At 40.2% G+C, this 12,163-nt stretch overlaps 1 protein-coding gene across 1 annotated transcript in view; it reads left to right on the plus strand.

Annotated features, from left to right (window-relative positions):
- Positions 1 to 12,163, plus strand: part of Slc2a13 (solute carrier family 2 member 13) — a 308,559-nt gene that overhangs the window by 61,825 nt on the left and 234,571 nt on the right. The window contains exon 2 of the mRNA XM_028869258.2: positions 1,012 to 1,171. Within this exon, the coding sequence (XP_028725091.1) occupies positions 1,012 to 1,171 (160 nt within the window). The remainder of the gene's footprint in view (positions 1 to 1,011; positions 1,172 to 12,163) is intronic.

Raw genomic sequence — 12,163 nt, forward strand, 5'->3', positions numbered from 1 at the left:
GATTTGGTATATCTCTCATAAATGACTTCAAGTAGTTGATATCAATTATTGAATGGTGTTTTATTGTCACTGTTATCTGATTACATTTTCATATAAACTAAAATAATTTAGCAATGACAGCATTCTAGAGCATAATTTTATATCTATTATCTGTACAGATATAAAGCATATCTGCCTTTCATGTCATTGTAGGACTGTTGAAGTGCTTTTATATGTGGGCTTTTAAATGACAGTGTGAGCTGGGACTTCAGAGGCAGAAGCAAGAGGACCATTCTTGCTTACCTACTCTGTTCATGACCAGCTTCATAAGCCCTCACTAAATAAAATACACCAAAATAAATTCATTTAAATAATAGTATAAAAATCAATACTCAGAGATTGGAACCACACATACTTCTTATATACAATAGCCCCATATCAGCTGCAAACAAAATCTTGAATATGTGGTAAGCTGTGTCCAGAGTAGAGTGCAAGCCTGTATCCATATGTGTGTGTGTCTTGTCCTAGCATGGATAAGTGTTTGATGGGGAAATCTACAGAGACAACCAAGCCAAACTAGTTAGAACTCGTGAACTTTAGATGAGCAGCAGTGGGGTCTCCATGGGACTGGACCAGGCCCTTTGCATAAACGAGACGGTTGTGTAGCTTGATCTGCTTAAGGGCCCCCTGGCAGTCGGATTAGGACCCATCCCTGGTGCATGAACAGGCCTTTTGGAGCCCACTACCTATGGTGGGACACCTTGCACAGGCTTGATGCAGGGGGAGGGGCTTGGACCTGCCTCAACTGAGTATACCAGGCTCTGTGGGCTCCCCATGGGAGACTTTGCCTTGTTGGAGGAGGGAATGGAGGGTGGGTTGGGGGGGGTGAAAGTGAGAGGGGCAGGGGGAGGGAGGAGAGGGGGATCCGTGATTGGTATGTAAAATGAATAAGAAAATTCTTTAATAAAGAAAGGTGTAGTTACAAGTGCAATTGCACAGGTGTCTCATGGGTACTTTGCTCCCTCCCTGCAGGCATTGCTTCCATGACCGTGCCCGTGTACATCGCAGAGGTTTCTCCACCCAACCTGAGAGGTCGACTGGTCACCATTAATACCCTCTTCATCACAGGGGGACAGTTCTTTGCAAGTGTCGTTGATGGAGCCTTCAGTTACCTGCAGAAGGATGGATGGAGGTGTGTGAATAGTTCTTACCTTGAATTCAAAGAAACTACAACTTTGAGGCACTGGAAAATTCGAGATACCTTGAATCATTGTAGCTAACTTGTAAGTAGGTGGCATTCAGCAAAATTGAAAGCAGTCAAGAAATACATATTTATTTTAATGACAGACAAAGAACCTTCCATTAAGAATTGATATTTTCAGAAGACTGGCTTTTCTAAAGCGTTTAGGTGATACTTCTCATACTCTGTATAATCTTTTACACATATAATAATGTGATAAATATATGTGGAGTTTTTGAGTTACATATGTGACTGACAGGCTGTTTATAAACTGCAGATATAGCTTCTTTTTTGGGTCTAGGAAGCTACATTCTCCTCTGAAAGAAACAGTATTTAAGAATGCAGATTTAATCATATGAAAAGGTATCTATGTAAAAATAAAAAACAAAATTATTCCTTGATCATAATTTGAATCAAAATAAATGAGAAAGATAATACAAAGATAAACATTAAAACTAAATACATGAAGCATATTTACAAAGACAAATTTGTGTTAAAGCTTAAAGATGAGGGCACAGGATTTTTCTTCATTGTTTTATAGTGTTTGAAACAACAGATTCATGTACGTATTCTAGGAAATTGTTACTAAAAGGCACTCCAGGCTATGCAGTATTGTTGAACTTGTTTGGTGTCATTGCTTCTTATAACAAGGGCTCTTTTAGCATGGACCGTGTAAGTTCTGTAGGAATGGTGACTGAGAATCGGGCCCTTGCCTCTACAGTATTTGCGACGCTGAAGCAGCTCAAAGAGGTGGCTCCAGTGTGCTGGAGGCAGGGGGACCTGGATTGCTCTCCAAGCAGCACCATCAGCCCCGTGGCGTAGGATAAGCTGTGAAAAGGCTTTAGGAGAGCCGGGCGTTGGTGGCGCACGCCTTTAATCCCAGCACTCGGGAGGCAGAGGCAGGCGGATCTCTGTGAGTTCGAGGCCAGCCTGGGCTACCAAGTGAGCTCCAGGAAAGGCGCAAAGCTACACAGAGAAACCCTGTCTCGAAAAACAAAAAAAACCAAAAAAAAAAACAAAAAAAAAAAAAAAGAAAAGGCTTTAGGAGAAGTCACAAGACGTCCGTGAGAATCTGCCTCTCTCAAGACGTGCTAAACCAAACACAGAGTTGGAATAAAAATCTGCTACTCCGCTTTCTCCTGGCAGTCTCTACAGACATAGAGATTGCTGGGAGATTGAAGTGGAAGCTTCAGTCTTCTTTTCTACCCTGTAGATGAAAAGGAGAGGAAGCTTGGTGGTACCACTGTTTTAATCTGGCGTTTCTAGTTTTTATTCGAGACTTACAAGTCAGTGCTTACATGGACATATACATCTCTAAGTCATCTATTGCATTTTGGTAAACTTCTGTTGTGACTAATCATACAGACTGAAATATATACTATCTATAGTATTTAGGCCCCATTCCTACTGAAAGGCTAACCACTCAACATTGTATTTAGTAGTGGTTAAGACAGCAAGGAGGTCATCAAGTCAAATGTTTAGGAGTGTGGTGCACTTCTGGAAAGGTGGCATCGCTGGGGCAAGCCTCAGTCCCCTTAAAAGTGGGTGATAAAATCCCAGCCCCAAATCCAAACCTGTCTTCTATTGCTCTTTTTTTACCTGCAGATGTGGGACAAATCATGTGATCTCTCTGAGCTTAATTTCTTCCCCCCAAAAAATGTGAGAGCAAAAACAAAAACAAAAACGAACTTGGCCGAGCAGTGGTGCTGCACGTCTTATTCCCAGCACTCAGGAGGCAGAGCCAGGCGGATCTCTGTGAGCTCGAGGCCAGCCTGGGCTACAGCGTGAGATCCAGGACAAACACTGAAACTACACAGAGAAACCCTGTCTTCAAAAACTAAAAACAAACAAACAAACAAACAAACAAAAAAAGCCTTAATTTTGTGAGATCATTGTAGAAAGAAAAATATTTTATGCCTAACATATTCCTAACATCTAACCCAGTGCTTGGTAAAAAGTAGGCCCTTCATAGATGAACTTCATAGTTATCTACTGTTCTGATGCATGAGTACCACTGTCAGTATGTTGTAAGCAAAGCTAAAGGAAAATGAACACTGTGATCTGTATTTGTTTGCTGCTGAGGGTGGGGCATAGGGTGGTAGGGAACCCCGGAGAGGGAAGACTACTGTAACTGCTATGAGTACATAATCCTAGCCCCAAATCCAAGTCAGTCCTCTACTGTTTATTCATTACCTACAGATCTGGGGAAAAATTATGTGGTCCTTCTGAACTTAATTTCTCCCCCAAAATGTGTGAAGAAATTGACCATACCCTATGCTGTGGGTACATAAGGTAGCAAGTAGGACCATCAGCTGGATGTGGAGACATCTCTTTTAAATAGAAAAATTATAGGTGAACTATAATTGTGTTTTTCATTATTTTCTATTTTTGAGATTATATTTATTCACATCATTTCTTCCTTTTCTTCCCTTCCTCCAAACCTTCCCATATGCCCCTCCTTGCTCTCTTTCAAATTCATGGCCTCATCTTTTTCATAAATTGTTGTTACACATGTGTGTATATGTGTCCATTACTAAATATATAAATACAACCTGCTCAGTCTATGCAATGTTACTTGCATATGTATTTTCATAGCTGACCATTTAATATTAAATAACTAATGGGTGTGCTCTTCCCTGGGGAAGACTATTTTTCCCAGTCTTGGCATTCCTGAGTTGCCTGTAATTCTTCATTTAGGGTTGCAGCCTCATGAGCTTTTTCCCATCCTCTTTGTTTGTTGGTGTCATCCTTCGGCAGTCAGATTTAGGAGTCTCTGTTGGTGAGACTTTCTGACTTTCATGGGAGACACAATCTCACAGAAAACTCCGTGTCTTTGGCTCTTACACTTTGTCTGCTCCTCTTCAGCAGTGACTCCTGAGCCTTACATGGAGGGATTGGGTTGCAGATTTATCAGTTGGGACAGAGTTTCACAAGTCTGCATTTCGACTGGTGGTGGTTTTTCTGTAATGGTTTTCATCTTTTGCAAAGAGAACTTTCCTTGGTGACGGGTGGGGATAACACTTTCCTGTAGGTATAAGGACAGATGTTTAGAATGTAGTTGGGAACCATACTGGTTTAGTAAAGTAACAGTTGCAGGTTCATATTGGTGAAATTATTAAGGCCACTTCACGTAGTTAAAAGGGAGGTTTATTTTGTGGGGTAACTTACAAGTGAATGGATAGTTTACAGAGTCTGGGAGAGGCATGGTGCAGTCTGGCCCGTGTTCTCTGGAGAACTTTGCTCGATCTACCTCCAGCGTCCTGGGTCCAGGAACTCAGAGAGCCCACACATCTGGAACCCGGGTCTTTAGTGTCCTCTCTCAGCCCCGCCTTGTAGTCATGACCGTTACCAAAGCCTCAGTGGGGGTTGGAGCTTCCAGGTCAAAGCTATAATGGCTACCTACTACAGGTTCTCCTCCCAGATCCATGACATCACTAGCCCTGGATCATTGGTTAGATTTCCAGTATCAGGCATGGTTTCCCTCTTTTTGAATGGATGTTCCCTCTTTTTGAATGTCATGTTGTTTACTGACAAGGTATATGTGCCACTACTGCATTCTGGGAGTTATTGTGTTGTGCTGGTCGTTGTAGTTTATAGATCTCATAGATGAATAGAACTGTTGGCTGCTTCCCTCCTTTGGAAGCTTGCATGATGCCTTCTGGTACCATAAGAGCTTGTTCTCAGGGAGGAGGCTTTCAGGTCAGATCCAGCTTGTGTCCTCTGGGCCCTGTGTCTGAAATTCATGGTGCCCTCAGCAATAGGGACTTAAGGGCAATAGCAATAGCTTATAATGTTTTAGGAATCGCTTGCACGATCCTGACCAGTGTTACAATGTTTATGCCTGATGTTGGGGTATTTGTTGGCTAGTCTTTGGCTCTTGGAGGGAACATTGTCTATGCAAATGGGAAAATGTCATTTATACTATATAAACTCTGTCAGTCAGAGACAGTCACATCTGGTCAAGGAAAAGTGGTAGGAGCAAGGGAGGGGCGTCAGCCATCTGGGAATTTAGCAGTAGCAGTAGAAGGTTAGTCTGCAATGGGGATGGATAGAACTTTAAATCCACTGTGGCATAGCTCTTTCTTTAAAAAAAAAATTAGCTATCCATTGCTTTAAGAACATAGTAAGTTTGATTTTGTTTGTCTGTAAGTCTCAGATAATTTTTTAACATGTTTTTATTATTCTACTTTATGAGTATGAGTGTTTGCCTGTATGTATGTTTGTGTACTTCATGCATGCATGGGGCTCATAGAGGCCAGAGGGTAATACTGGATTCACTGGAACTGGAGTTACAGATGGGTGTAAGCTGCAATACAGGTGCTAAGAATTGAACCTGGGTCCTCTGAAAGAGTAGCCAGTGCTCTTAATCTCAGAGCCATCTCTCTAGCCCCTTAGAGAATTTTTTAAAGAAACTAATTGTACTGGTGAAGTGGTGAGCTCCCCTCTCTTCCAGAATCACTTATACTTTTAACAGTTTTAAAAACCTCATCCCCCTTTCGGAGAGGTCTCTTGGTTTAAGAGGCAAGCTGCAGCAGGCGGTAAGGCACTTAGCTCTGATCTCTTGGCTTTCTTCTTTGCATTGGTTCTGTGTTTCTTATTTAACAAGACGGTTGGTTACATCTACAGGTGGGTACGGTGTGAACCACACCTATAGGCACACCCGCTCCTGGCTGAACACTCTCCAACCCACATCATCCTCTGGAGTGTTTTCCTCATTCTTAATAACCTCTTCTATTTCTACCTCTACCCATATGTGCCTGGGTCCTATTCTTTGTTCTGAGGCCCAAGAACCTGGAAAATCACGGGCACCCTCAGGACTCCAATCCATGCCTGTAACACAGGCATACGGTAGAGGTTACTAAGGTATTCAATTTACTCTCTTGGTTGGTTAGTTTGATTGAGCCAGGTCTCACTCTGTAGCTCAGGCTAGCCTGAGACTCACAAGCAATCCTACCTCAGTTGAAATAAAAATCCACACTCTAAAAAAAAAAAAAAAAAAAAAAACCTCATCAGTGAGATGTTATTTGGATGTTAATAAGAATGTTATTTGTATATCATTTGAAAGGTAATGCTTTCTGAAAACAAATTCATGCTCAAGGAGTGTTCTTATAATTGGTGATAATTAGTAAGGAAATAATAGAGTGTGAGTTGATCTCTATCTTAAAATCATTCCATTACCATTTTGACAAAAATGAATTTGGAACACACATATTAATTATGGGTTAATAGCTTGATTAAAATTATAAATCTGAATGCTGAAGATGTCTACAATGTGCTATTGATACAATTAAGATATAAGACATAATAAAAATATTCTAGTGTAACAAGGAATATAGTTGAAGGCTTACTTTCATGGTGTGAATTGGTTAATCTAAGGTCTCATATCCTCATGTAGCTGATAATTTCAGCAATGGTGTTATTGTATGGATTGAATGAGTGAATAGCTATGAAAATTCTAAGAACTCCTAAATGATACTAGATATTGCTTGCTGTTATTTTCGGAAAGTGTTAACTTCAGCCTCTATATCCACCTAATCCTACTAATAAAAATCACTCCCACCTTCAGCTCTCTGAGTTTCCCCAAGTGAAAAGTAAATGAAGGTTGACAATGGCAAGAGAGGTTTATAGAAGACAAATCTCCCTGAAGAAGACCATTCTACACCATGGACAGGGTGTAAAAATCTGTTGATGGCCAGAACATAGAGTTTCTTGAATGACAATTACTGTACAATGTCACCATGGTAGATCTGCTTCTATATATTTGTTCACACTTGTGGGATAACTCATCCCTAGCAGGTCTGAGGCCCAGCCCAGTAAAAAAGATACTTTCTGAGAGCAAGTCTGGGTCTGCCTAAGGGCCTTAGCAACAGTAGCTGAAACAGGATCTGGAGATGACCTGGACCAATGAGAGACAGCCATGTCACACCAGCAGATGCATATTCATCAGACCTCCGACCCCAGGGATGGGTAGAGGCTTTATAAGGCTTGCCTCTAACTGAATAAACTGAGCTTGTTATTTTGACGTTTCCCGGAGTCTGTGTCATTGACTCTGCACCTATTTGGCCCTGTTCCCCCATAGGGAACAACAGCAAGGACCCTGCTACACACACTTATGGACTACACTCCTTCGAGAGTGAACTATGCATAATGTTGACAGTCCATACAGTTGATACACTGCTTATATGAATGTGCCACATGGATGGGGGATGTTGATAACAAGGGAAGAAGCATGTGTGGAGAGAAAGGGTATGTGGGAAATCGTTGTACCTTCTCATCCATTTTAAGATGACAATAGCAAAGACAGGGGCATTGAATGGAATTATGTACTTGTGATTTGTACACATAACACATGGTAAACTAACAGATGACTCATTCTTTTTTCCTTAGAACAACCACTAGAATATATGAAAGCAACAGCTAAAAAGCCCTTAGGAGGATTAATATAGAATACTTAAAATAGTTTGATGTACTATAGAAATGTAAGGTAGTAAAAACACACTAGTAATAACAGATGGGGCAGATGGAAAGCACATAACTAAACAGTGTACTTAAAATGTAGCTTTAGCAAAGTAACTCTTATATTAACTGTTGAAACAATATATCTAAAAGTATAAAAGCTATCACTGTATAACCAAATAAGGACACAAATATACCTTGCCTAAAAGATAAATGTTTTATGCTTTAGATAAAGAAATCAAAAGATGGGACCATAATAATAGAAATAAGGTGCTGTGATATTAGTAGAGTGGACTTAAAATGGTGTCAGTAGAGATTAGGGTGGTTCATCATGATCAAAGAGCCCATTCGCCAGAAGCACCAGTAATGATAGAAATGTGGAAGACCAGATGAAAGCTTCAAAATAGAGAAATCAGAAGATAGTGGGTGCTTGTTGCCTCGCAGAATGCATGTCCATAGTGGTATAGAGATGCATACTTCAAAATGGCAAAATGGGCAAAAATATTTTTTTTATCACATTAAAATTAGTAGAATGGGAAAATAGGCAAATCTTGATCCTATTTGGAGATTTTTAAATGTTTTATTATCAAAGGATAGAACAATTAAATAAAAATAGGTAACATATTATAGAAGTAATACAACACCATTAAGTTCCCTGCCTTTTGATTGACTTTTGACTGCCACACTCAACAATGTGTATATATATATATAATTTATCAAGTTTATATCAGATTTTCTTTAGCAAACATTGGCTAAGTGCTGAGTATACATGTTCATACGATTTTTAATAAATAAATTATAATACGGCCGGGCGTTGGTGGTGCACGCCTTTAATCCCAGCACTCAGGAGGCAGAGCCAGGTAAATCTCTGTGAGTTTGAGGCCAGCCTGGGCTACCAAGTGAGCTCCAGGAAAGGCGCAAAGCTACACAGAGAAACCCTGTCTCGAAAAACCAAAAAAAAAAAAAAAAAAAAAAAAAAAAAATTATAATACATGTTTAGACTGTGTCCTCCCATTATTAAATTAGAAATTAATAGCAATAAAAGAGTCAAGAAAGTCCCAAATATTTGGAAATTGAAGCAATATGTTCTAAATAATCTATAGATATGTGGTGGTGTGAATAAGAATGGCTTCTATAGGTTTTTATGTTTGAATACTTGCTCCCTATTTGGACTTTTCGGGGAAGGATTAGAATTGTGGCCTTGTTGGAGGAGGTGTATCACTGGGGACAGGCTTTGAGTTTTCAAAGGACGAACACCATTCCCAGTGTCTCTTTCTGCCTCCTACTTCAGTCAGGATGCAAACCGAGTTGTTCTCACTGCCTGTGCTGTGTTCTGTCATGGCGGACTCGAACCCTGAAAAGTCCTAAGCCCAAATTAAACACCCGCATTTATAAGTTGCTTTGGTCATGGTGTTTTAGCAGTGCAATAGAAAAGTAACTAAGACATGTTCTAAGGAAAGTCAGAAGAAAATAAAATGTATTCAAGCAGGTGATGCAACTATAGTATATGAAAACATGTAGCTTTAAATGGGGATCGTAGAGAAAGGCGTGAAGTCATGTTCCAACTTTCATGTGAAGAAACTGAAAAGTGGCAAGTGTGATGGTGCACACATTTAATCCCAGCACTGAGAGGCAGGGGCAGGGCCAGGGCCATGGGCAGGGGCAGGGCCAGGGGCAGGAGCAGGGGCAGGGGCAGGCAGATGTCTAGTCAGTCCTAGGCTAGACATTCTGCATAGTGAGGGCCAGACCATAGGGAGACCCTGTCAGAGGAGGAGGAGGAGGAAAAGGAAGAGGAGGAGGAGGAGGAGGAGGAGGAGGAGGAAGAGAAGGAGGGAGATAATTGTTGAAGTTGTTAGACTCAAAAGTAAGGATTGGAACAGTAAAGCAAGCAGAAGATATAATAATAGAAGGGCAATATTCTGTGAGATTAATAAAATTAGTGAGGTGGCTGTGACTCATTTTACTAAGAAAAAAAGATAAAAGCTTGTATTATTAATGCCAAGAATAAAAGAGGGTGTGCCATCCCTCTGGATGTTATAATACCATTAAAATTTTATAAACAGTAACTTCAACAAGTTAGAATTGGCATGGTACTTAACAATCATACTTTATCAAAAATGCACACCAGCTAAAGTGGAAAATAAAAAATTCCTTGCATTTCTAAATACATGGAAGTATGGCTCTTCACCCACCAGCCAGATAATTTCACTGGCAAGTTCTAGAAAAGATGGAAGGAGGTGTGTATCTCTTAGTCAGGGTTGCAGGTAGGCACACATTCCTTCAATGAACTACATCCCAGCCCATGTTAGTGAAGAATAAGACTTGCTGCCTAAAAGAGAGAGACACAAAGTAGCCTGTGCTCCATGGTTCTCCATGAGGTTCATCAGCAGGAAACTAAGTCCCAGGCACATGAACCTTACCAGCCATTGATCGTGACTGTGATGGCCAACTGGCAAAGGGTGAGTGTAAAGGAAGCTTCTGGAGTGGTAGAAATGTTCTGGTCTGGTCTGGTGGTTACAGAGTGCACTCATTTCCTGATTAGTCATGCAGAGTATCTTGCAAGGGTTTGATCCCAAGGAGAAACATTACTGTGAGCCTCATACTGGGTCCATCACACTCTTCCATTTCTATACTGGCCATTGGATTTATTTTTATCTTTCTAAGACAGGACCTTGGGCTTATTATTATTATGCATTATATTACATTATGTATTATATTATTATTGTTGTTGTTGTTCAGTTGTCTCCACCTCTGAAGTTCTGAATTTATAGATGTGTGCCAAATGTCTGACTTTACCACAAAAACAGCTTCCATAGATGTAAATCTTCTGACACTTGTCCTTTTTAAAAGCCCTATTATGCAATTAAATTGTCTTAATTTGTTCAAAATTTCTAGTATGTGGGCTCTATGAAGCAAGGGGTATTTGTTTATCATTACCACACATCCCATCTGTAATCTCTCTCTTTCTGTCTCTGTCTCTCTGTCTCTGTCTCTGTCTCTCTCTCTGTCTCTCTTTCTCTCTCTCTCTCACACACAAACACACACACACACACACACACACACACACACACACACACACACACAAACATGAGAGAGACAGACAGAGAAAAAGACATACAGAGAGAGTTGTTAGATGTGGAGTTCTCATAGAAACAATCCTATACTAATTTGGTAGAAGTCTTCATGTACTTTGCCATTTAGTTTAAAACTAACATGTACATAATGCCTCATTGATTTAAACAGTGTCAGTCTCTTTCTGTCAGAGTATGTGTAAATAACATTTTCCAAGCCACTAAATACTGATATAAAGTTACTTTTAGGGTTTTTTTCCCCTATAAATCAAGTACAGATTGTTGCATTTATTTATTTATTTGGTGGTGTTTGTTTTATACATTTACAAAGAATCTTTCTTGAGTTAGCACAAAGGTTGCTCATTTGCTGATTATAAATCAGTGGGAAGTAAACTGAAATATTCAAAGTGTGACACGTGGAAACTTTTTCTTTATGCAGCCCTCTTCCCAACCCTTGTGTCGTGATTAGCTAACGTGATTATCTTTGTGTCAGTCATCAGTGATGACCTTCTGCGTGGTCTATGGTGACAAAGGAGAGTTAAGTTAATGCACCAAAATCTCAGTTTGGCAACTTCCTTATTTTAAAAATGTATGATTTATTTTTAAATTACGTGTATGGTGTATGTGTATGTGGGGAGGAGGCCAGAAGAAGATGTTGGATCTCCTGGAGTTGGAGTTATGGGCAACTCTGAGCCTCCTGGTATGGGAGGAACCAAACTCAGGACCTCCGCAAGAACAGGAGCATCCCTAACGAGTGGGCCATTTCTCTAGCCCACCTTTCTTGTTTTAATTGCTTACTGTTAAAATGGAGTGGTGAGACACTAATTCTGTAATGTATAGTATATCAGGTGACCAAAACCAGGGTCATCTTTTTGACGGTGTTATTGTGCAGATGTTTTCCCACTGGTATATGATAGAGTACTTTCAGTAAACAGACCATCCATACAGTTACAACTTAAGTGTGTGAGAAGTTAAGATGAAAGGCCGCAGCCACAGGAACACTGAGTAACTAGCTCTGAATGCAGGGCTGCTGGGACACTATTCCTGGTGTGGTCTGAGGGGTCTGGAGTTACTCCTCTCAGCTTTCTGCTGGCAACCATTAACTAGAAAGTTTATTTTCAGATTTATGCAGCATTGCATCATTGCTGATTAGGTTTGTTTGCTACGCTTGGTGATGAGCCTAGTTCTTGGCCCTTCATATACATTCAGAAGAATTTTTTTTTTTTTTGTCAGATAAACACTGACTATTGACTCAGAGAGAACACAAAAAATCCTGGCATAGCATTCTAAGCCAACATAAATCTTCATTCAGTAGATTTCAAAGAATCTACTGATTCTAATACCAGACTCTTTATTTTCAGTGAAAAGAAACAAAAATGTTTGCTGTTATTTGTGAAAGCCTGCCAATTTGGAAGCA

The sequence above is a fragment of the Peromyscus leucopus genome, chromosome 20 (assembly GCF_004664715.2).
Source record: "Peromyscus leucopus breed LL Stock chromosome 20, UCI_PerLeu_2.1, whole genome shotgun sequence".
Taxonomy (NCBI): Eukaryota; Metazoa; Chordata; class Mammalia; order Rodentia; family Cricetidae; genus Peromyscus; species Peromyscus leucopus.